Source organism: Alternaria metachromatica, assembly GCF_023757995.1.
Source record: "Alternaria metachromatica strain BMP 0045 chromosome Unknown scaffold_5, whole genome shotgun sequence".
In the NCBI taxonomy this organism is placed as follows: Eukaryota; Fungi; Ascomycota; class Dothideomycetes; order Pleosporales; family Pleosporaceae; genus Alternaria; species Alternaria metachromatica.
The window spans coordinates 84,640-109,336 of NW_026055496.1; the positions used below are offsets into that span (position 1 = coordinate 84,640).

Here is a 24,697-nt window from a genome sequence, read left to right on the forward strand (position 1 = left end):
TAGTCACCTAGCCCACTAACCGAAATGAGAGGCTGTCAGAAAAGTACACCATCCCCGCAACATGACTTCCATACAATCTCTCACGTCTTTTAAGCTCGATCTGCCTCCTAGCTGTATCGAGTTCTTCCCGCTCAATCCGCAGTATGCGATAATCGGCACGTACAACCTGGAAAAGTCCGACGAGAAAGAATCCGCGGGGAGCGCTCCACACGATGGCAAAGTGAGCGCCAAAAATCAGCAGCGCAATGGCAGTTTGATATTGGTTCGCGTTGATGGCGACATTGTGTAAGTAGGATTATTTGCGGATTATCTGTATTTATTGCGCTCGTCTAGGCATAGTACTAACCATCGACAGCCACATCGTTCAGACGCTGTCGACACCATCAGCTATCCTGGACATACATTTCTTGACGCATGTCACCAGCTCCAACTTTGGCGTTGCAACTTCAACAGGTGCGTTCGCGATCTACGAACTTCAGTCGTGGCAGCGCGATCCCAAGATCGCCCACATCAAGACTATCCAATACTTCCCAGAAGATGTACTCATCACTGCGTTCACTTGGCATCCGGAGTCCTTCATGGTCGGTATGACGCTGTCGAACGGACAGGTATGTCTCGGTGTCATAGATACGGAAGACGAGTCCGATGCGCCTACGAAGATGGAAGTCGCATCGCATGATTTGGAGGCCTGGACCCTTGCGTTCTTACCGGATGGCTCAGGACTGCTGTCGGGTGGAGATGACAGCGCGCTTCGTTTTGCGGAGTTGTCGGACGGATCTGGAGGAAGCGTACCCTGGATGGATGGAAAGATACACGGCGCTGGTGTTACTGCTATTCTTCCTGTACATCTGGACAGCCAAGGTGGTTTGATCATCACTGGCAGCTACGATGATCATATCCGGCTTCTCCACGTACCTATCTCCGGCCGTCGTCAGGTTCTTGCGGAAGCCAACCTTGGTGGTGGCGTATGGCGGCTGAAGCTGCTGGACCGAAACCCCAAGCTACCAGCGCACCACGGCGTAGAGAAATGGAGATCGGAGCCGCCGCCAGAGGCCATTCTACTACTTGTTAGCTGCATGCATGCTGGCACTAGGATCGTCAGGCTCACCAAGAGCGCTTCCAAAGATTGGCAGATCGAGGTACTGGCCAAGTTCGAGGAGCATGAGAGCATGAACTACGGAAGTGACTCTCAGCCAGATCTCAATAGTCAGGGTCAACGGACATTCATATCTACGAGCTTCTATGATCGGCTGTTGTGTCTTTGGAGATACTAGTAGTCTGCTGCAGGTAGTCGAACTCCAAAGGATAAGTATACATATCAGACATCACATGTGAAGCAAGCTGACTACAATTTGCGATGATGTGTTTATATTTCCAGAATTAACATACAAACAGTAAGAAAGAAACCCAAAGTAGCCACCAAAAAAAGGAAAACCCTCCCAAACGCCAAACATATGCCAGGAGGTCCTCGCTGTCAAACCTCAAGCCGGAACTCATGGCTTCGCGGGCACGAAGCCGGCATACGGATCGAACAGCATTGGGTCGAGACCGTTAGCAGCAATGTCGGCGTCAAACGCAGCGGTAGGCTGCGGCTAGTACCATCCAGGAGCCATGTCGTCGGCAAACGGGCTGTTAGTCGGGGGTTCCGACGAAGGGGCAGACTTGTCGCTGCCAGAAAAAAAGTCGGGTCCAAAACTAGGACCAGACGACGGAAGAGAGGAGGGCTCGACTCCCATGTCGTCCTCATATAACGGGATCTCCGCGAGTTGGTCGCCGCTCAGACCAACGAAGTCTCCAGCGGGGTTGCCGGGCTGCTCTTGAGGGGCGGGAGCAGGGGCAGGATGTGCCTGGACACTACCATCCAGGGCCATCGTGAAGTACTCTCGAGCCGGATCGAGAGAAGACGACGCAACGCCTTCGAAAAACCTTCCGAAGGAATTCTCCGAAAGTATGACCTCCCTAAGCTGGAGGAATCTCATCCCTTCAGTCAATCCTATATTGACCTCGTTGAAGCCAATATCCGAATCCATGACCGGGATGAACTCGGACTGATTCTGGCCATATTCAGACCAGTGGTTGTAAGGCCCTGCGTTCCCTTTCGGCCAAGTGGGCAGCCAAACGTGGCCAAACGCCAAATCCTGCTTCTCGGCAGGAATTAACTCTTCCGTCCACGCCATGTTGTTGACGATCACCTTGACCATATCGCCGTTCCCGTTTCGGTGAAACCCAACAAGGCCATGGCTGGAGGGGGCTTGGCGGGTCTGGAATTGGGCTTTGGCCTCCTGAGCGACCCTCTGCATGTCTGCTATGGCAGCCGCCCTGTCCTCGGCGCTTGCACACTTGTTCTTGTCCCAGTAGCCGGGCATGCTGAATTGCTGTTAGGATTGTTTTGGGTTTAGGAGGTACTAGTCGTAGCTCACTTGAAGGTGAAAGGTAAAGTACTTGACTTTACTTTTGTGTTGGTGATGGTGGTTGTAGTAGTGGTTGTAGTAGTGTGTTGGTAGCAGAGGTGGTGATGATGTTGGATGTCTTGAAGGTAAGTTCGAAGACAATCTTGATATCTAACTTGGTATGTGTAGAGTCAAGAGTCGGATATCTGCTAAAGAAAAGAAAGAGAAGGGAAGAGAGGAATGCGCTGCGTTTTATAAGAACGAAGGTGCAGCAGGACTCCACAATGGTTATGAGTCTTCAGCAAGACATTATTAATGGAAAAAAGAGATACTATGGAGCGACCAACATATGAGCACCAGAACCATGTCACGAACATCAACACTGGAAGCTGAGTCGCTGCTATGATTATGAGAGGACGGTCACCGATAGCAAAATCAGACGTAACCTTGGAAGAGGTGAGGGTATTGTCACTACAGAGTCATCTTTCGCGGCCAACTAACCCGAAACCAGTATGGATGTCTATATTTCCACACATTTTGGTCACAGGGACGACTGAAATGTCTTTGTGCGAAAGCGGCCACTGGATCTAAGCGACTGACTCCTCGCTCTTTCGAGGGACTCGAGGCGAATCGACACCATTATTCAGCGATTACAACGCGACAAAGTCACGTATCACATTCAATTCATTCAAAGCGCGCTCTCAGTATGCCCAAAGCTACATTCAGCGCTCAAAAACCTAGACAAGATACGCCACATCGACTGCCATCATCCGTCACACAGACGCATATGCGAAATTCCAGAAGCCATTCACCCGAATGCTGAGTACCAAAAGGCACATGACACGACCTAAGGACCAAGTTACCAAGACCAGACGAGAAGTAGCAATGCTTTCCTCTGCACCATGGATGCGCAGTGAAGCTCTAGAAAGCATAGGGCAGAGTGCACGGACACTGTTTTGAGAAACCATGGATGCTATGGGTGCGGTGGCAGTGCTATGAGTCTTGCGGAGCTTTTGGCCGGGTAGTAAAAAGCGTGTCACGGGATGGGAGAAGATGGAAGGGGCGTCGGTGCGCATGTTTGATTTTGTGAATGTGTGAGTGGGTGTATGTGGGAAGCCGCTTGGGCTGGAAGAGCAACGAGAGGAGTAAGCGGCTTTGGCTAGCTCACGGTGGTGCCTGGCTTTCTTTTGCGCTGGGGGATATGAGTAGCATCGCTGATGGCAATGGTCAGGACGCTATCTAGACATTTACACAATAGGGTGTCTTGTTGCGAGGAGTCGAGTCGATGCCTGGCGATGCTTTAGTGAGTCGCCTTGCTACTTTCTCATGCTGCTGTGATGTAATGCTTATGACGGTGTCGTATTCTGCCCGGGCAGTCACGAAGTAAGAAATGCTTGCATTTTGTCACACAGAGCCTACAGCGTACAATGTCGTATGGCCAATGCAGAGTACAATGTTGTATAGTTAATGCATGCTATGTCTTTCGCTTTGCCTACAGGATGATCCACCCCTCTAGATACCGATACCGAACGCCGACACCGAAAAATGCACCCACTGTAAAGCCAACCACGCCGAACGCTACGCTAAGATGCAGTAGATCAAAACTAAATGGGTATCGTAACAAATGACACGGAAGAACAGCAACAAGAAACGATGCCGAAAATCTCATCACCTCCTAGCCGGTGGTGACAACAACCCGCTGCTAACCGACTCTCTCTTCAGATCTTCCTTCTCACCCAGTAATGCCTTGACTCTCTCCACTCTTGTCACAGCCTTCTCCAAGCGATCCAGCCTGCCCATCTTCTCCCTGTCCCTGCGCTCCAATGTCTCGACTCTTTCTTCCAGCTTAGCTCTTGCCCGTCGCTCCTCCGCTACCATCTCGTTGGCCTGACTAAACAATTGCACGCTCAGTTCTTCAATCTCGGAATCTACAGTCTGAATACGTGCTTCCGCCTTGGCGCGTAGGGCACGCTCGCGCTCGAGCTCGTTGAGAAGGGTGTAGTCGACCGGTGGTGCATGGGACGGGTCTTTTGGCGGTGGAGGTGGAGGCATGCCACCTGTATTCGCCGGCGACGGAAAGCGGCTTGTGATGAAGGAGAAGCGGGAGGCTTTTGTAGAATTCGCAGTTGTGGGACGTGGGGGATCGGCGTCGACGGAGGGGCGCGAGGATGGATTGGGGATATCGGATTGTGAGGTTTGGGTTCGGGGCAGTTTAGGGGCGTTTTGCGTCGCTTGGAGGCTGCGGATCTGGTCTTCGTAGTCGGCACATCTGTCGACTAGACGATGTTAGTATGTGTGGGCTCGGGTGTGATGTGACGTCGGACGCATAATGGGGGCGTACCAGCTGCCGTTGCCTTCTCCTTCAGGCGCTCCATTTGCGCCTCGAGCTCTTCTATCCTCTGCCTCGCGTCTTGCAGCTCGGCCATATCTATGCTACTGCCACATGACGGACAGCTCGGGGCGTGCGCCTCGTTTGGGGCGTGTTTCGACGGCACTGGAGGCGCTGGCGGCGATGCTTCGATGCTCGCTGCCATGACTGCGCCGGTGTCGTGAGTTTCGGGCTCGTAGTAGTAATGTTTCGTTATCGCCGGTGGCAGTCGTGCGTGGTTTGAAGAATAAAGGGAGATTGTGGGGTTTGGGTCGTGGTCGTGATGACGGAAACTTGCTGGGTTTCAGGTGATCGGCACCTGTCTTCGTCATGCAGGGATCACGCGCGTGCGGGCGCTATGTCCATATCTGGACTGACGTGTCCAACTCTATCTGACAGTGTCCACTTCGCGCGGATCACTTTGCTTTTGGTCTCGTTCAAGGGTCTCACGCAATACAGAAGAGGATGCAGCTGTAAGTTCTCGGGTCTTGTTACTATCTTGACTAAGGCTAAGCTTCAGTCTACGCGAAAGCGGCCTTGTTCTGTTTGACCCAGTCCTCCAGCTTCGTCGGCTCCCGCTCCGTGTACTTTTTCACGTTCTCCACGGCGTCCTTGTAGATTTTGCCATAATCATCCTTCCCGGCGTTACTCTCCCGCATTCCCCGCGCCAGTGTGTCGAGTATAGGTTTAGGCATGTGCGCCAGCTTCTTGAACCACCTCTCCTCGTCAATCTCCTTGACTTTGATCTCTTTCCCCAATGCTTTGCCAATCACAGCCATACCCTCACGCTGGGTCAGAAGTTCAGGGCCACACAGATAGATCGACTGCCCCGCTTCTTTCTGGAATCGTGGCTCTGCGAGAAGTGTGCCGCACACAGTGCCGATATCTGAGGGAGCGAGGTAATCGAACCGCACGTTGGGGTAGAGGATCTCGACCTCGCCCTGCTTGATGTCTGCGGTATACCAGAACACGTTGCTACTGAAGTATGCGGGTCGGACGGCGGTGTATGAGACGCCAGTCTCTCGCAATGCGCTTTCAGCTGCGGAGTGGAGAGCGCCAATCATATCCGTCTTGTTGGCTTCTGAGTCCAGAGGATCTTCGACCTTGAACGAAGACAAGAGGACAATGTAGGTTACACCGGCCTCCTTGAGCGCTTCGAAACTGCTTCGCATGCCGTCTTCGACCTCGTGTACGACGTATACGAAGGCTGTCTTGGCACCAGAGGTCTTGACCGCGGTCTTGATGGTCTCGGGCTTGGCCAGATCAGCTTGGACGCGGACAAAGCTGTCACTGTTTCCCTCTTCCTGAATGCCTTTCAATGGCTTCTTCGTGTCGCGCATGGCGAGGTATACCTTGGCACCACGCCTGTGTGCTTCATTGGCAGCGGCGCTGCCTACTGCTCCAGTCGGGCCGAAAACAAGAACGGGAGAAGTCATGGTAAATTGTGGAATATGGCTGGAGTACTCTGAGTTGATGTGAATGTATTGAAGGTATTTTTCCTTCTCTGTATGCGATATCGAGTTGCTTTATCTAATGTTCGCCAAAAGAAATCGCGGGTTGCCTCCTCGGCGTCCGCGGCACGCGCTAACGGCCTCTCGGTTTCTCGGTATACCAACGCTGTTCGGAACAAGGCTGCGTTACCACTTATGTCGTTACGTGCATATCTTAACACACACAAGGGTATGTTTAAGCGCTCTCCTCGCACCTCCTCGCTGTCCGATGTGGGCAAGAACACGACGGTCGGGACCCCGAGGTCGCCGTGGATGACGTCATGGATATCGACATCTCCTTGAATCGTGTGCTGCACTGCGCGATGTGAAGATCGTCCACACCGCAGCGTAACATCCACCTGGATCTGTCCTTCGAATTTCGGCCATAATCTTACTCCTTCGCGAGGTTACTCAAACTATTGCCATACTGCCACGGAACCCGCGCGCATTAGCGACAATTTTCCGATTACTCAACAATGGATACTCTTGAAACGCTACGAAGAGACAGCTAAGCCTAAGAGGCTCACTGAAGCTGGCTGTACATGTTGTGTACCCGATCTGGGACCTGCACGCTGCTCCTGTTGTCACTACGTATCTCATGTACGATCGTTCTCGTTATTTCGCGCTTTCCAGGCAGCTCTGAATCGTCCAGTATGCACTTCTCACTATCTCCATCATCGAGGTCGTCTCTTTGAAATCGCGAACGGCCTCCCGTTGGTCGACTGCCGACGGTAAGGGGTGGTCCGACGTTATACAGTGGTATGCCTTTGCTACCAGACCCCGTCTTGGATCCCATTCCCAGAAAGGTCGACGAGAGAACGCGGCTGAAGAAGCTGTCGAATTGCTTTCGGAGTGCGGGTAGAGACGCGACAAGTATACCGACCGAGAGTTCCGATGCGGACCAGATGGCGAGGTTGACACCGTCCCATGTTGGATCGGCTGTCTTCGTCAACGCGGAAAGCTCAACGGTCTTTGCAACTGAACAAGCGGTTGCACTGATGGCTGGCTCAGCTGATGTCAATGCAAATCCCGGAGGGTACTTACACAAGGCCAAGACAGAAGACGATGCGCAGACCCCATTGCGTACGCCTTGGTAACTGGATGGTGGACAAGTATATGATGGGTGCGACGACGTATATCACGTCAGTGACACAGTTGGCAACTCCCTGTTTTGTCATCAGCTGGTTACATCAGCAAAGCAAATATAGGGAGGACTGACCTGACTGTACGTGAGAGGCGAGCTAGTCTTTATGAAGCACTTGCCTTTGATGGACTTATTCCAATTTGCTTCAAACGGTGTGCTGCAAAAGCAGCCCATGATGGGCAATAGTAGATTGAACGTAGTGACCATCAGTATTGAAGCCCACACCACCGCAAGGTACACTCTCGAGAATTTAAGGACTAGAAGGTAGCCACAAATCGAGTACTTTAGCGTTGCGACGGCAATAAGGTTTAAGATCTGTGTGATCCAGAGGTAGTAGCTGTACTTCGGCATATCGTAGGGCAGCCTGATGCTAGGATCCCGAATATGACGACCCAGGCCATGCTGACATGTTTTGAAGCGGATACCCGATGTTGCGACGTTTAGCATCTGGGCCCAGACTAGTCAGCACAATCTTGCCTTCTTGATAAAGCCACTGGTCTGACGAACTGCTGCAACGATGAGAAGGTAATCGTGTAGTACAAGCTTCCGCTTAGCCCTGATACTATACACAAGTCGCCATACGAGTACCGCAGTACTCAATATGCACAAGATAGTCGAGGGAATTAGGAAGACGGGCGCGCGGTTTGGCCATTCCTGCTGCTCGGTTGGTGCCATTGCAGATCTGATATTGCGTAAATGCAGTGCGAACCCGAAGGGAGGGAGAAGCGATATCAATTAGCAACGTGCGCAAGACAGCACTCTTTATTCCAGCCGTTCGCCCATGTGAACCTATTGGGTACCCCAGAATCTCGGGAGGGCCGCTGGAACGCCCCGTTCATCTTATCGGCTGGGGATCTCTTCGGAATAGCTCACGCGAGCATGGCGTTTCATCATCTGCCATCAGTAGCAGGAAACCCCAGCGGCTATTCCGCTCTCCGCTTCCAGCTTCTCCGCAGTCTTCAGTCTCGTGCCAAGATGTCGTAAAGACTATACTATTCATGCGCTTGTGCGGCATCACTAATTCCCTCTCATTATCTATGTAGGAGGCTCAGGCTTGAGGTTGTGATGATGGGAATGAGACCTCTACACACAACAGACATGATGGTATCAGCATGCGCTCCAAGATATAGTAAGCACCAGCATACTTGAAGTCAGTTGCTTGCTGCTGGCCTACCATCCAACCATCAGCCCTAATGCTGACTATACCAACCCAACAAGACACGAGTCTGGATACGATCGTGTTGGGACGCATGGATTGGTCTGTTATCTTGAAATCCTTCGAGGCGCACGTTGCAAATAAATGTGATAGCTATGCATGCTAAGAGCCACAGAACTGGGTATGATCCGTGCCCGTGTGGCTGTCATCTCTTGGGCTTCGTCACTCCATCGGGTGTAAGCGAAAGCTGGAAAGGCTGCAAGGTCGGTGTGATGGCCCCAAGAGCTGGAAAGACCAGTTCGCAAAGACGGTTCCACAAAGCTGCAGTGATGTAAATACACCTCTTGCGTGCTGTATCGCGCTGTACGTGTGGCTCCACTTCATGTTTGTACCTTGAAGCGTGGTTTTACGCCACCTTGGCATGCTTCGGCCAACCAATTCTTGTCATGTGCTCCAGGGTCAGAACACAGCCCTTGTCGTTCGTTGGATGCCTCGACATCGTAGACTTCGCGAGCGTGCAAGCGTGCAAGCGAGGCTCGGGGCGTCGGCTGGTGAGCCAATTAAGGTCCCGCCGTCCCGTCCCATCCCGCGACGATGCTGACTGCCCAACAGGCGAAAGAGGATTCGTGACCTGCATCAACCAGCCGGTTAAAATTGTGTGCTGACAGCTGTTGGCATTTGATGAGGAAGATGCTAGAGACCCCTCACATATAAAATTGACACAGGGCGTAACGGGTGAAAGAAGTTCTCGTAGAGCCGGCGGTCCACAACGGTGGACCCTTCCGACTTGGCAGCAGTGGCGCCGCAATATGTGTAAACCACGACCCTGCTCCTGCTGCCGGTATATTGGGGGTTGCCACAATGCTGCTTCCAGCTTCAACATTTCACAGCTGCTCGGAAGTCGGTAAAAGCGTAAAGACGTTACAAGAAGATCAATCCTGCTCGTCAAGAGCCTGGAAAGGCAAACGAGAACCTAGAGCGGTCAGCAAAACTTACTAGGATCGTCTGCGCTCAAAGGTGTCCTCCAGTACCAAAGAATCAGAGTTAGGCAGGGGAGCGGCGTTGGTGTGGGTGGGGTGACTTCCTGAATGCGGGACAATGCCGAGCCGTCTAGCCAAGATCGCCTAATCTCGGGGCCATGCTGTTTCTATCAATCTTCCATCTTGCGCCATGCAATTGCAAGGACCTGGTATGCCGCCTGAATTTGAGACCCTTTGGCCAGATCTACTGCTCACTGCTAACTGTATCGGAGCTTTGTTGCCGACCTTAGCCACAACGGTGTACCGACTCGTGTATCCATACAACTCATGCACGCTCAGGTACCGCAAAAATGCTAAGAGCTAACATGGGGCTTTGTGGAGAGTTTAAGAGCTCAAGAGCTACCCTTCTTCCTCTCCCGGCATATTCCACCCTCGTTAAAGTCAATCTCTTCTTGTGGTATTGCCTCGAAGCAGCTCGCCAGGATGCTTTACCCTAGGAACTTAGCCGTCGTTGCTTTGCTGGGGCTGTCAGCCGCCCAGGAAACTTACGACTATGTTATTGTTGGAGGGGGTGTGACCGGTCTCGTCGTGGCCAATCGTCTGACCGAGGACAAAAACAGTGAGACTGACCAACCAATCTGGAGTTACACAAAGCTGACATGATGGTCGTACAGAATCCGTACTTGTCATCGAAGCCGGAAGAGCAGACGACAACCCAAACATCCGCATGCCTTATGGCGCCACATATGCTCTAAATACCTCTCTTCTGTGGACAGACTACGTGTGCCAGCCAGAACCATTCCTCGGGAACAAGACATGGAACACTCGTGTCGCGCGAATTCTCGGAGGCGGGTCTCTCGTCAACGGGATGATATATGATCGCGGATCAGCAGCAGATTACGATGCCTGGGAGGCGTTGGGCAACAAGGGTTGGGGATGGGAGGGGATCTATCCGTTTTTCAAGATGGGAACAGAATACATCCCAGCTCCACAGGAGACCATTGATCAAGTCGGTGTTACTTGGGACCCCGAGGCGTAAGTCTGCGAAACATTGCCCGTGTGAGCAGCTTTTAACGTAGTAACGTCCAGCTACGGAAAAGGTCCATTGAAGATCGGCGTCACTGACACACTATACTCCGACATCACTGACTTTTTCGACGCCTTCGAAGGCACCGGTAACGCGCATGCCGCTCGCGATGGAAACAACGGCGAGGCATATGGTACTTCATGGTATCCCAATACCATGAACCCCAGGACTGGTGAAAGAACGCACGCCCGTAACTCGTACTACGATCCCATCATGAGCCGGTCGAACTTGAAGGTCATACTGGAGTCTCTCGCGACTGAACTCGTGTTCGACGGCAACAAAACCCTCACGGCGAAGGGCGTAAAGATCACCGACAAGAAGACTGGCTCAACAAAGACCTATTATGCGAAGCAAGAGGTCATTTTAGCTGCGGTAAGTAGAATGTCAAGCTGCCTGCAGAATTGCGCATATACTGACTTGATATTTTTGATTCCAGGGTGCCGTAAACACACCAAAGCTTCTCCAGAACAGCGGCATCGGACCAAAAGCCGCACTCGAGGCTGCTGGCATCACCGTAAAGTTTGAACATGACGGCGTGGGTTCGAATTTCCAAGACCATCCGTATACTGGCGTTGGGTGGAATGTCACCGGTGGCAGCACCCCGAACGGGTTTTCCTTGACCACAGACCCGGCGTATAATGCTTCAGCGTGGGAAGAGTACCGTGCCAACAAAACTGGACCGCTGACTCAGGCTCGTGGCAACAGTCTAGCCATGATGCCGCTTCCGGTAGTGGATCCCGAAAACTACGACAGTATCGCGGAACGGGTGCTTGCCCAGGAGAATGACGCGCATTTGCCATCGATCTACAAGAACAATGCGAAGCTGCTCAAGGGTGTAGCAGCACAGCGCAAAGTCCTCGCTGACATCTTCCAAAACGAAAAGGCCGCCGTAGTAGAGTACCCTGTCCCATCCTCAGGTGGCTACATGCTCGTCGGCTTGGAGAAACCGGTTTCTCGTGGAACCATCATGATCAACGCAACCAACCCTCAAGGACCACCACAGATCTTCTACAATGCACTCAGCAACCCCATCGACAAAGCCGTCCTTGCTGCGTGCGTCCGTTATATCCGTAAGGTTTGGGCGGGCCCAGAACTGGCAAAGTACACCCCAGTCGAGACGACACCGGGAGCCCAGTACACGACTGATGATGAGATCATCAACAAGATGATTGAGCAGGGAAGCGTTTGGCCGACGCTTTCGCACCCTTCTGGCAGCTGTGCTATGTTACCTGAGGATATGGGTGGTTGTGTGTCTGACGAGCTTCTCTTCTATGGCGTCCAGAAACTGTCCATCGTCGATGCTTCCATCCTCCCACTTATTCCCTCCCAGCACATCCAATCGACGATGTATGCTGTCGGCGAGAAGGCTGCGAGCATCATCAAGAGCCGTGGCTGATGCGAAGCGCAAGCTGTTTATGTAAATAGTCTGTGGTCTAATAGACAAACGTACGCATGACCTATGACAGGGCTTACTCGATGAATTGTGAGAGTGGCGCTATGTGCTCGTTCCATGGAAGCAGGATTACTTCTATCGACTCATGTGCACTGATGGTGATCGATTTGGGCGCGAATAATCGTATGCAGTGTCTCACGATGCAGCTAACGGTAATGAGAATTGGGAGGCTGGGTGAGTAGATAGAAGTTTGGTACCCCTGGACGCGTCACGCAATAGACGCTAATTTAGCGTGAACTATATGTGACTATGACGACAACATGCGCCTTCTCACAACACGGATGGAATGATAGGTATTTTACTTGTTGCTTTATCCGTAATAGCTTGCCCGAGGGCCTTTTCGATGGAATTCTGGATTTCTCCACAATCCGTATTACCAGTAGACTTCGCCTACGTTCGTAATCCGAAGCCGACATGCTACCATCATCTGCATATTCGTCGTCGAAATTCGATGGACTGGCATCTGGCAGCTCAATAAAGGCGCCCAGTCTCTCTGTATATATTGTTACTTCATATCCGAGGTATGCCAGAACAATGTCACCGGCTCTCTTCGTTGCTCGCGGATTCTTCGTGGTCATAGGGGCAGTTTGATATAACTTTGATGGAACAAATGGCCTCCACGTCCGTCACCATCTAGGTCTTCATTGTCGTTTCTCCGCTCTAAGTCCCAGTCTTCTTTGGAAGCATCCCGAGGTCGCGTCCTCGGCCCACTTCGGCGTTCGGGTGCTCGTGGTAGCGGTGATTAATGTTGCACGATCTTCTCCATGCTGAGTTCATGCCAGGTATATCGAAGCAAACAAGTTGCGCAGGGCATTAACGTCAGGCAAAGCGCACAACATTAGGCGATCTAGTGGTGCGTTGTCTGTTCCACTTCTGCTTTCTGCACCAGGGTGTGGCCTCCACTATCACATATATAAGCAATTCCTATTCTTATTCTTCGAATATATATTCTTTGATCAATCTCTCCGTTCACACATTTGAGGCCGCGTTGATCTTGGTCCATCCATGAGCGCTTTGGTACACGAAGGCCTGAGCCATACCGCGATATCCTCCAGACTGGTATGAATGATCTCCAGAGTGACCAAGTCGAAACTCCAGCGCGACTGGATCATTGGGCTGTATATAGATGAAGTGTCCGTATGTGCAACTGCGAAAGCTCGGCTTCGGACACAGTAGTCCATACGTCTGCCATCGAAGACCTCTGGCAATGGTTCCGTGGGTTCCAGCTTTCTCTTTCTGTCATGCTTCCGGACCGGGGATGACATCGAAGCAGGGGTCTGCTCGTGTATATAAGTAATTCCTGCTCTTTTCTTCGAGATGTACGAAGGGCTGCACAGAATCTAAGCAGATGTGCATGTGAGGCTTTGCGAGGACACCCACCGCCACACTGTTACAATGGTGATGAAGAAAACTGCCCAAGCCAGAATCAGCCTGAACAAAATTATATATCGTTTGGTTGACTTCTCCGTTTATAGGTTGAATTTCGCGTTGACGGTGGCATGCGCTCTCTGCACAACAGGCGCGTTAAAATATATATAGATGAAGTGTCCGTATGTATAATCATGATCGGAATCCGTAGTGAACGCACGAAATCTCGACCGCGGATAGCGTTGCCTTTGGGCTTGCGATTGGAGCGTTCGAGCCATGTTGTCGATATATGGATACCGGTGTCTCCTAGAGTTAGAGCAAGAACACACTTCAAGTCCTCTTCATTCCGGTATATGGTCAATAGTGGGTGGCTTTGGTATGTCCTGCCGGGATTCGTAGCTTGAGGCGCATGCGACAAGTTCGTGGCTCACAGTAGTCCATCTTGCGCGAGAGGTCCAGGTGACGTTTTCTTTCTCCTCGCCTAGTTTCCGGAGTCATCCTTCTCAGCATGAGCTGTCGTCAGCCACCGCTCGCCTGAACCACGACCAATCCCCAGTCTGAGCGAAGGGCGTATTATCTTCTTTGTCACTCGTTATCGGCAGCTGGGTTGTGATCCTCTTCTGCCGATCGCGACCAGGAATCTCATGACAAGGCAAGCTGGCTTTGATGCGATTATTGCATCTTCCCAGGTCTCTCTGTGTCCATGCGTATTGCGTATATATAGCAAGGAGTCGACTCGCAAAGACGGCAATGACTTGACGTCAAACGGCCAGGCGCAGCCAAAGCTCCACATGGCTGCAAAGGTGTAGGTATATATCTACCATCAGTTAGCAACATGAGTTACTCAGAGCCCAATGGAACTTACAACATGTAGCTGCAACCAGGGGACGAGCACGTAAGGTTCTTCTGGTTTTGGTCATATACGAGATCGTTGCCACCTGTGTCGCACGTCCGTCATGGACGGTTTGGGAGAGGAAAGAAAAGGTCGTGGTCATGCGGCAATACAAAACAGACAGTCCACCGAAATGCATATTGGGCATTCTGTTTTCCGCTCCACCCCCGCCTGGTGAGAAAGTCCTTCGGTGTTCTCGCGTCGTCGAGTTGACCAGCCGACCGTCTTTTGTGGATGCGGCAATGATTCGGGTCGGCATAGTTGGGACAAGTGCGAGTCGAGTAAGCAGTCGTTGTTCATCCTAAGAGTAGTGAGCACGTTGCCAAAACCTCGTTAGATGAGAGAAGTTTGCATACCAGAGAGGAGGTTCGCAATGCACGAGATCCTACGGTGGAATAACCCCGGTCTGCTATGTATAGAAGTACATGTCGATCAAGACCGAGCAGCATACCAGGGCTGAGCGAAGGGTGTTACAAGAGATTGCGCTTGTGCGTATATACGAAGAGCAAGATAGAGTCAAGTATATACGAAGGCGGTCGTTCCTGCTGGGCTTGCGGATGAACGCCCAACAGGAACGGACGTCTTGGGTTAGAGAAAGAAAAACCACATAAAGACGGTTCAACGGTATTTGACTTCAGCTTGACGGCTATGCGGTGTTCTCCGAGGCGGTGATGGTGTTTGTCTCTTCGATCGCGCTTTGAAGTTTGCACGCGCGGGTAAGTGCGATGGCGGCTGCAGCTGCAACGCTCCTCACCATCGAAGCACCTGCCCGCCGAAGGCCAGGAACATTGCATGACCAGCCATCAAACATTTCGCGCTGCGCATCGTTACATTGCACATTTGGAAACATCTTTGCGAAGACTTATTGCTACTATCGCATCGCGCATTACTCATACGTTTCCGACTGTTGTACAGAATCTTTGGCATTGACGCCTCTCTTCTCAGATCGTGGTATCATCCCACAGTACGCGCCTCGCTATGCATGTAAAAAGGACAAACTTTTGGAAAAAAACAACTTCACCGCCCACCCACACCGCCTCATATGCATCATCCACCACCCGTTGCGTACGTGCATGTTCAATACATGTCATCATCAATCTCTCCTTCGGCGTCAATGTCCTCCTCTCCTTCAGCGTCCACGTCAGCATCCACCATCTCCACGTCCTCACTTGGCATGTTGATTGCCGCGGGAGTGTGTGTGCCGCTTGCCGCCGGGTCTGAAACGGGCTCTTGCCCAATTTGTGGAGTCGCAGAGCGGGAAGCGGGTCTAGGATTCGATCCGTTCTCCTCTGCATGAGACTTTTCAGAGTTCAGGGCGCGGTGCATGATCCGGTACTGTTGTTTCGGGTTCTTGAGGATCTCGCGACTAGTACTTGTCTCCAGAGGGCCGACATCCTGAACACTCGCAGCGCCTTCTTCGTCAACAGGAGTCGCGTCAGTACCTACGGCCTTGCGCGCCTGTAGTGTCGAGAGCCTCAAGTTGTAATCGACGCGCCATCGCTGCTTCTCGTGGTTCTTTGCCTTGCGCTTGACATGCTCGCCAAACCAGTCACCTTCCGTGTCGCGCAGATGGTCGCCAAATGCAGCCCAGAAACCTGGCAGGGTAATGTAGCCGCCACCAATCGTCTTCTTGACTGCATTGACAGACTGGAGCCAGTCTAGAACATGTTCTACCTCGAAGAGCTCGGTAGTATGTTCAGGACAATGAGAGTGGATGTCGGTAGCAGTCGCACCAGCCAAGAAAATCAAAGGTTGTAGCACCAAATTCAAGACCCGGTACCACCACGGCCACGTCACGGATTGGCCGTCGATACTGCTCCAAATGGGTAGTAGCGCGCCGGCATCGTTTTTGCCAGGCAGAGGCGGCTCGGGCAAGGCTGACCAAATCGTAGGTTCGGCATCATTCATGGGTGACGGGGGCGTCGTCAACGGCTGTAGTGGGTTGCCGAACTTATAGCTCGCTGTCGGCACAACGTGGATGTCCCAGAACAACCGAGCACGGTCAATCGCGCGGTGGTTATAACCGCCTTCGCAGAAGCCCCACTTAGACAGTTTCGGAAGTGCGGCGTCAAAGTCGCTGTTGACAGGCGGTAGCTGAGGTACAAGCTTGACGATACCCTCGTTCAACATAGTCATAATAGCCGCAAAGGCACCGTCGTCTTCGCAACGCGACATGTTATAGAACCCTACATCCTCGTCGGCAAACGCAGCATCCATCTTTTTCTTAACTGCCACGGCGTTCATGAAGTCGTCGAGCTGGAACAGGCGTGTATACTTCTTCGCTAGAGCTTGCGTGAAGTTGTAGTTACGGCCGGGCAAGAGACGCTTGAGCTTGCGCATCCTGATATGCTGCTTGTCCACGAGATCACCTACGACGTTGACAAGTATAGTCTCGCCGAGATCCTTGAACTTCTCGTGAGCCAGATTTGCGTTGTAGAGTGCTTGTGGGGTAGCCGTGTTTGCACGGATCCATGACCGTGCCTTGAGAAGCTTGTCGTCGGAGGACCAGGTTGCCTTCCGCGATCGATGGAGAGGAGCGGTGAAAGACTGTTGCAGTTGAAGCATTGTCCTCGTCCGATCTGCAGTTGCAGCTTTGTACCACAATACCCGATCCATGATCTCGTAATTTGACTCATCGACATCGAATTGCTGCAGTGCTTGCCTCAAGACGGGAAGAGGAAGATCGGGATAGGCACACTTCCGCATAGCCCATTGTATGAGGCCTGCCCAGTCGTGCGTCTCGGGATCCTCGATAGAAGCAACTTTGCCGATCTCATATGCTTCCAAGTAAAGTGACTGGAATGTTGTGGTAAGCTCACGGATTTGCTCAGCCATGTGCATCTGCATCCAGCTCCAAAGCTTCTTGGCCTTGGCCATGTCGAAGAACCTGTCGCCAGTATGTGCGTTCATGAAAAGGCACCAATCGATTTGCTGATCATCCCCAGATAGCGAAGAGACCACAACGAAGGTGTAGAAAAGCTTCTTGAAGTTGTCCAGCGTATCAGCAGCGCGGGCATACTGTCGTTCCTCTTTAAACCGGTTAAGACGTGTTCTCTTGCGCTCGCGCCATGTCTGCACTGCTCTTCCAGGCCTCGGTGCACGCTGAGGAGGTTGGTAGATTGGATCGTTCGGATCACCTGTCAGACCAGTAAGGCGTTCCAGCAGAGTGGGAGTAGGGCCTGGCCTGCCTCGTTGCCGTCCACCGAAGTTCCTTATCCTTGGCTTCTTTGTGTTGGACGGCAAAGTATCGTTGTTGTCTTCTGGCTCATCTTCGTCCTCCGAGCCGGACTGCGCTTCACCATCTGTGCTGGAGTGGACGGTGGTTGCTACATCTGACGCAGTCGTAGATGTTGCTAGAGAAATCCGAACCCTCTTCCTCGAGGACTGGTCGCGTGGAGCTGCAATCCGGACACGCTTCTTGCTCTTCTTCACATTAGCAGGTCCATCTGTAGCCTGCTCACTAGAAGCCAAAGAAGCAACCTTGTCGGCTCCAGTGGAATCAGGTTCGTCCGCTGTCACCGCTCCAGTAGAATCCTCCACGACGGGCTGTTCCACGGGCGGTAGGTCGCGCTCACTGACAGCGTTGCTGGGCGCCTGTTGCGTGACCAGATCAGGCATTTCCTCATCACTCTCATCGTCTTCAGGCGGCTCCTCATCAGACTGGTGCTCACGTTCCGGAACGGGTGCAACGATGGGACGCGTCCAAATGAGCGTTATGGGCCCGGACTTCGCGGCCGTAGCAGCAGCAACTTCATCATCTGCCATATCGTCGGAGTCTTCGTCAAAAGCTCCCATGTTGGCGGTATACAAAGGAGCCCGACGCAACTTCTTGCTCTTGTCGTTCAAACTAGCCAGTCGTGCCCGCTTCGTGCGCGGTGCGCCGCTGCCGTCCGCGAGCTGTTTAGAAGACGCTTGTTCTACTTGAGCGTTCTGAGCTTTGCGGGCTTTGGCTTCTAGCCTCTTCTGCTTCGACCACACGCTACGCTTTCGAAGCTTAGCTTCAGTAATCTGCCTCTCGAGTTCAGGATTCAATTGGTTGAGGATAATGCTCTCGTCCTTGGGAGCGGGTTCAATCGGTTGGTGCGACACGACCTCGCCAATCAAATCACGAATCTCCTTTGGGTAATACAGGAGTGATTTCTCTGACCTACGGGCATTGTAATCTTTGACTTGGGAATATTGAGCCATGTTATGCGCCAACTTGAGGACTTCCGGGCTCCTTTCGTTCAGATGTGCCCATGTATACATCCTGCGAACGGCAGTCCCTGGCATGTTCTGGTGTTGCGAGGCAAAATTCCAATGTTTCAATCCGAACTTCGGGTCTACAGACATGTTCCTGAGCGTCTCGGTGATGGTGCTAGGAGAAGGCTTCGGGATGTTCGGGTGCCGCTCTTCCCAAAGCGTGAGAAACGGTCGTGGCATTTCACCGCCGCCTGGAAAAACACCGCCGCACATCTTGATGATCTCGAGAATGAGGTTCTGCCTCAACGTGCGTTGGGTTCCTGCAATGCCACCGCGTTGTGCTTTTCTTGGTTTGGTGCCCGGGATAGTCGGTACTGGGGTCTCGACGATAGCGCTGTGAACCGCATTAGGCGGAGGAGCACCAAAATTGGCCTCGGAAACGGGAGCTGGCGACGACTGGGCTACCGGACTTGGGCTGGCGGCATAAGGGCTCTGATACGGTGTCATGCGGGCGCGCTCGGTTGCATTGATGGCGGCCCAGCCGCCCACCATACGAGGTGTTGGTACGACTGTCTGGGGCAGTTGTTTCTGTGCCGGTTTGGGAGAAACATTGCTAGGCTCTTCAACATTGGCGGAGCCTGTAGTTATACCGGGGACAACGTCGTTACTTCTAATGACCATTGCGTCTGGTACAGACGATGTCGCTTCTTCTTTGTTGACTTCGTTGCTCTCTTGTGACGGCTCGCTATCAAGTAGGACCGACTGTCTAGCGGAGACAGATGAATCCCCATGGCTCAGAACATCCTTTTGCGTCTGTATCTCGATCGGTGACTGCGGTTGCATTGGAGAGGGTGACCGTGTTTGAGCCGGGGTCAAGCTTTGCGGGATGGTCTCCAGATGAGCGAGTGGCGCCTCAATATGCGGTTCTGGTACAGTTTCGGTCAGAGTGCCTTGTGGTGGTTGAGTCATCGCTCCATCTCGCTGGGTAACACTGGTCTGCATAGACTGGGGTGTTTGAGAACATTCAGCTTGAATTGCGCCTTGCTCCTGCTCAGATTCTGTTATAAACCAGTCAAAATCGGCTAGATGCGGTAGCTTGAAGGTGGCCATCAAGGCCTTGCGTGGTCGACCTCGCGCAACCTTCTGCTTCATATGAGGGTTGAGGAACAGACCCGGGGAGCGTCGCGTGTCGTATGCATCGACCACACCCCGTGCTCGAGCGTCCAGTTTGGAGGCGTCCAGAGGAACGTACGTTTTCGTCAAATGCCGGGCGATGTGTACTGTAGTTGACTGGCCCGAATGATCATCAGGACGGACAGGGGAAGCTGCGTTTCCGGGCGGACTTCCAACGTCAGTGGGCGAGGGCGACATCGATGCCACAGTCCTTGATTCTGACCTCTGTGAAACTGTAGTTTTGGTGAGGCGTCTCTTCGACGTTCTTGGGGTAGCGACCACGTCCTTCGCCTTCCGCTTTCCGGTAACGGGCTCGGGCGAGACATGACCAGTCCCCGGCTCTGTCAGAGTAGGTCCAGGCACATAGTCAGCCTCGGGATTCTCCATAGAGACGTTGATATTTTTGTCCCTGTAGGGTGAGGCTTGCTTTTTGGTGGATCCTGCGCCCTCTTCCTTCTTTCTCCTCGCCCTGTCCTTCATCTCGGCGTCCCAAATAGCAATGATGTTCGAGTTTTCCAAAGGAATGCCGTCTTTGCGCTCCTGGCGTAGACCATCAATGATATCGTCTGGTATCCGACCCTGACACGACCAACCCATAGCTATCCTTTGCTTGTTACTGAGGACTGTAGGCTCGGTTGCCGACTTCGTCGCCCGTTTCTTCACCTTCTTTACCGCCACAGGCAAACCGCGTTCCTCTCGAATTGCGTTCTCCACGTCCATTGGCATGCGCCCTTTTGGTGCTATACCCTTCGCTATCCGCTCTTCTGCTGTCATTAACGGCTGAGCTAGTGGACGTTTTGCCGAAACGTGCTCAATGCTGTCAGGTATTGCTGACGGATCACCGGTCTTTTCGCGATGAGCAAGAATTTGGTTTTGAACATGTCTGCTCAGGCGAGCATGGCGATGCAGTCCCAGCTTGGTCTTCTGCTCGGGAGTGAGCGAGATGGTTGAAGGCGTCTTAGAAGCTTTAGCAGCCTTTGGTACCCTGGCGGGCTTGACTTTGACGGCTTTCTGTTTCTTGGACCGACCTGCTGTATCCGATGTTGTAGGTTTTAGCATTGAACTCGAGTGCTTCTGATAGCCGATCTGCTCTGCGACACCGTTATCCCAACGCGGGCCGTTCTTGCGAGGTTTCACAATGGCCAGACCAGCTTCAGATAGTGTTGCTGCACCATTCTTTCGAACGAAGTCTTTGGCGCTGACGGTTGGGAAACCCCACGCGTTGAGTGACACCTCGCTCGTAGAGCTCTTCGCAGATTTTCCAGGCACCGAAACACCTTCCCAGACAGCGATCTCGTCATCGACGGCTTTCTGGAAATTCTCGTACGTGCGATAGAGGTAGTGAACGAACTTCTTTGCTTTGGTATTACCAGCATCTCGTATGACAGCCAAATGCCGCAGATGGAAAGGCTGTGTCTTCTCCCAGTCGTTGGTCACGCGGGTAAAATACGATTCAATGGGCCGTCTCCAAAAGGGCCCGACAATCCGGTTGCGTAGAACCTCAGCGTCCCAACCCTGCGCACCAGCCAGTGCAGCAGCATTGAAGATCATGTTCGGAAGAAAGCGGTCAGGCGTCCATTGCGGGGGAATGCTGACAGCTTGATCAGGAGCAGGCTGAGCATTAGCTCGGTCGCTGACATTGGCATCTGGGTCGTCTGGCATGTCGTCATTGAGATCGTTCAACAACGAGTCGCCATCGACATCCTCATCGCGTAGCTCGCCCTTCGCATCCGTCGTGATAGGAGCTGTTCGACGGAAGCCAAGGTTCCTGACGTCTTCGTCCTGTGGCGCGCGCATGACCTGAATGCATGTGATCCAAGCGTCGGCAGACTTCTTCTTACGAACTCTACGTCGCTTGATCATTCCTGTCTGATCCAGTCGGATAATTGCACCCTGGGTGGCGCGCTTGTTCCAAGATGACATTGGGACACCCTAGTAATGTTAGAACGCGACACATGATTATAAAGGCCGTACACTTACCAGCTTCTCCCTAATAGATCGCGTGGGAACGATGCCACCTTGGCCAACTTTGTTGTACAGGAGTTGAGCAAAGTTCCGGACCACAAACGTACCGTCCTCCTGATATACGTCCTCAACGGCACTAGACTCGATGAAGGTGTTCTGAGAGACGAATTTGTTGTGAATACAGAGACTGGTGCGCATCTTGTTGGATTGTACAGAAATCTTGCTGATGTAGTTCTTGCGAGCTAACTCATCCGTCCTATGCGGAACAGACCTCTTATCCTGGCCACTGACGTTGATCAGTTCGGGCTGTGTGATGCCTGCCGATCCGCGGGCAGCGATGAGAGAGAGCAAGACAAATTCCATGGCGGGGACCTTCTTCAAGTCGATACCGTGGCCGGTCAACGCCTGCCATACCCTGCTCTGACTCGCATACAAACGAGGGGCAGTGATGTCAGGGCTGGGATCGTCGAAGACTGCTGTGGTACGATGCGGTCCATCTGGCAGGTTACGTCGCGGTCGTGACAATTTTGGATGGGTTGGAGTTTCAGGCGACCGAGTGGAGAGGTCTTGCAGGTCATGTTGATCTCCGAGGATGTGTTGGCGCAGAGAGTCCCGCAAAGCAAAGAGAGATTTGGAAGGCTGCTCTACTGCTTTGATGGGATTATCGGAAGTTTGAAGTGAACCTGTTGCGGGTGTCTCGCCGATGGTACCAGTCTCGTGTAGCTCGGCCGCCTCGAACTCTGAGAGAGTGTATTGACGAACTTCCTGTTGGTAGACTATGCGGATATCAGGATGATCAGTGAGCCATTGCCACAGACGCTCATAGAACGTGCGGCCAAGTCCAGCCGAAGGAAGACGGCTGTCTCCATCATCAGACTTGGGTCCGCCGTTATCGACGCCTTGTTTGTAGAAACTCTCAACGAAGTGACGGAAGTCTGCGCTAGTAGCACCTAGGACATGTCAGTGAATGAGACCAGGGAGTAAATGACGAAAAGGCTGAAGCAAAGGGAAAATAGCGATCAAGGTGAAGCGAACGTGACACTCCCCCTTCCAATCAGTCTGGTGTTACAGCTCATGGAGGAATAGAGGTATCAAGTCGCTCAGACGAAGGCCAGTGCGCGAACGGAAGTAACGACTACACGCGCAACGAGTCATGCATACCTTGAATGCCGCGAAGTGCAATTTCTGACAGCAGAAATTCCAACAGCTTGTCAAAACCTGACGCCATGTTGCTACCAACCATCCCCTTTCAACTCCGGTAGTGTGATTGGGATTGCGATGATACGCGCTTAATGCATGTCAAAAGTGGTGATGCGGCGATTCGAACGCGCACTGCGGGAGGATGCTGGGTGAGATCGCGCTGTGAGTGGCTGCAGCCGTTGTGGATCACTTCTGGGCGCAGGAGTCGGTGTTATCCAGGATACCAAAAATTCCCAGCGCGCGCTTGGAGTAGTTTGCAGAAGTTGTCGATGTCGAGTTTCGAACGCGTGCAAAAAGTTGTCGAATCGGTAAATACTTTGGCAGCGTTTAGGTGGGGTTGGGAGCTGCAGAAAAGTGACTAAGAGAGGAAGAAACCTGCCCCGCGTCGCGCCTTGGCGGCTTGGTCCGCGCTCGCGCTAATCGAATAGGCAGGCACGCAGGCAAGTGCACTCACTTATCTGATAGTCGCCATCCGGTCCTCCAGAGGAAGCCGCTGCTCTTTCAGGCGCACATACTGGTGCTACCCAAGATTTGGATGCATCTCCGCACAAACCCTAGCCAAATCAATACACATGTTCAGGGCCGACCTTAGTAAAAGATGATCTTTTGCAAGCACTAATAGCACTCCGACATGTCCTTCATCTCTCCCTTCGGTACATCAGCATCAAAACCTGGCCATGGATCCATAATCCTCGAAACTCTTCCTCCGGATACGCCTGTCCTTCGAACCGTGTCATATCAATACCCACTCAAGCTAGTCGCCCCAGATCCCCTAGCACCACCCAATTATGGCAGAGAAGCAGAGGAAGCCATAGCAGCAGTCATCCCATGTCTCATTCATACGGTGTTTCTGTTGACCTATGGTGGAGGCATCGTAGCTGGAGACAGCATAGACCTGGAAGTCAGACTAGACAGCAGTACACGGCTGATACTGTTAACGCAAGGGTCGACCAAGATCTTCAAGACCCCTACTCCAGAGCTAGTCTCACGACAACATATGAACATACGTCTCAAGAACAATTCCGCCTTAGTTTATCTTCCCGATCCAGTGCAGCCTTTTGCCAACACGGCCTTTTCTCAGTCCCAGATCTATCACTTGGAGAAAGAGCAAGGCAATCTGTGTGTTTGCGACTGGGTCACGAGCGGCCGTTCGGCACGGGGAGAGAATTGGGACATTTACGAATACAAGAGTCGCAACGAGGTCTGGACCGTAGACGATACGGGCAAAAGGAGACTGCTTCTACGGGACAACCTCATTCTAGACAAGCATGGCAAGACGGGGCTGCAACTTTCATCACGTATGGATAGCTACTCTGTCTTCGGCACCTTGATCGTTCGCGGCCCCATCTTTTCGTCACTGTCAAAGTTCTTCTTGGATGAGTTCGAGGCACTACCGCGTATTGGTGGGAGGAACTGGGGCGACGCGGTGCAGCCAGAACTTCAGGCGCATGAGCAGAGGCGCTATGAGAGACAGCAGAGAGAAAAGGCCGATGGGCTGATATGGAGTGCTGCGAACGTGAGAGGCTTCGTCCTGGTCAAGTTCGCCAGCAGGGAAGTTGAAGGCTCGAGGAACTGGCTGAGAGACATGATCAAGGAGGAAGGGTCGCTGTTGAATGCATTTGGGGAAAGGGCAATTTTGTGTTTGAAGTGAAGCTAGAATGCGAAGATACCCGAGACCACGTAGATGAATGGAAAAGCAGAACTGGTTGGATGTCGTGTCTTGATGTTGTTCGTCGAGCGACTCGCAGCCCCACGCGGCGTGTTGAAGGCCCAAGCACCCGGCGTCCCAAAAGTCGATGGGTGACGTGCATAGCCGCACCTGAACGCTCGTCCAGCCGCGCACCCACGT

General features: G+C 52.6%; 7 protein-coding genes across 7 annotated transcripts; 3 read left to right on the plus strand and 4 right to left on the minus strand.

The window, feature by feature from the left end:
* Window positions 1-61: 61 nt before the first annotated feature.
* J4E83_002965 (uncharacterized protein) lies at window positions 62-1,274 on the plus strand (the record flags this gene model as incomplete). The annotated part of the gene is made up of 2 exons (XM_049329905.1): window positions 62-285; window positions 356-1,274. 2 exons carry the CDS (start codon window positions 62-64, stop codon window positions 1,272-1,274), a joined length of 1,143 nt encoding a protein of 380 aa, XP_049190401.1.
* Window positions 1,275-1,592: 318 nt separating this feature from the next.
* On the minus strand, window positions 1,593-2,366 carry J4E83_002966 (uncharacterized protein; the record flags this gene model as incomplete). Its single annotated transcript, XM_049329906.1, has 1 exon — window positions 1,593-2,366. The coding sequence occupies one exon, from the start codon at window positions 2,364-2,366 to the stop codon at window positions 1,593-1,595; it is 774 nt and encodes a 257-aa protein (XP_049190402.1).
* A 1,692-nt stretch (window positions 2,367-4,058) lies between these two features.
* On the minus strand, window positions 4,059-4,924 carry J4E83_002967 (putative secondary metabolism biosynthetic enzyme; the record flags this gene model as incomplete). The annotated part of the gene is made up of 2 exons (XM_049329907.1): window positions 4,059-4,666; window positions 4,732-4,924. 2 exons carry the CDS (start codon window positions 4,922-4,924, stop codon window positions 4,059-4,061), a joined length of 801 nt encoding a protein of 266 aa, XP_049190403.1.
* A 355-nt stretch (window positions 4,925-5,279) lies between these two features.
* Window positions 5,280-6,194, minus strand: J4E83_002968 (uncharacterized protein; the record flags this gene model as incomplete). Its single annotated transcript, XM_049329908.1, has 1 exon — window positions 5,280-6,194. The coding sequence occupies one exon, from the start codon at window positions 6,192-6,194 to the stop codon at window positions 5,280-5,282; it is 915 nt and encodes a 304-aa protein (XP_049190404.1).
* A 4,577-nt stretch (window positions 6,195-10,771) lies between these two features.
* Window positions 10,772-12,011, plus strand: J4E83_002969 (uncharacterized protein; the record flags this gene model as incomplete). Its single annotated transcript, XM_049329909.1, has 2 exons — window positions 10,772-10,987; window positions 11,052-12,011. 2 exons carry the CDS (start codon window positions 10,772-10,774, stop codon window positions 12,009-12,011), a joined length of 1,176 nt encoding a protein of 391 aa, XP_049190405.1.
* A 3,394-nt stretch (window positions 12,012-15,405) lies between these two features.
* Window positions 15,406-22,876, minus strand: J4E83_002970 (uncharacterized protein; the record flags this gene model as incomplete). Its single annotated transcript, XM_049329910.1, has 3 exons — window positions 15,406-21,615; window positions 21,664-22,598; window positions 22,810-22,876. 3 exons carry the CDS (start codon window positions 22,874-22,876, stop codon window positions 15,406-15,408), a joined length of 7,212 nt encoding a protein of 2,403 aa, XP_049190406.1.
* Window positions 22,877-23,479: 603 nt separating this feature from the next.
* Window positions 23,480-24,499, plus strand: J4E83_002971 (uncharacterized protein; the record flags this gene model as incomplete). Its single annotated transcript, XM_049329911.1, has 1 exon — window positions 23,480-24,499. The coding sequence occupies one exon, from the start codon at window positions 23,480-23,482 to the stop codon at window positions 24,497-24,499; it is 1,020 nt and encodes a 339-aa protein (XP_049190407.1).
* Window positions 24,500-24,697: the final 198 nt, after the last annotated feature.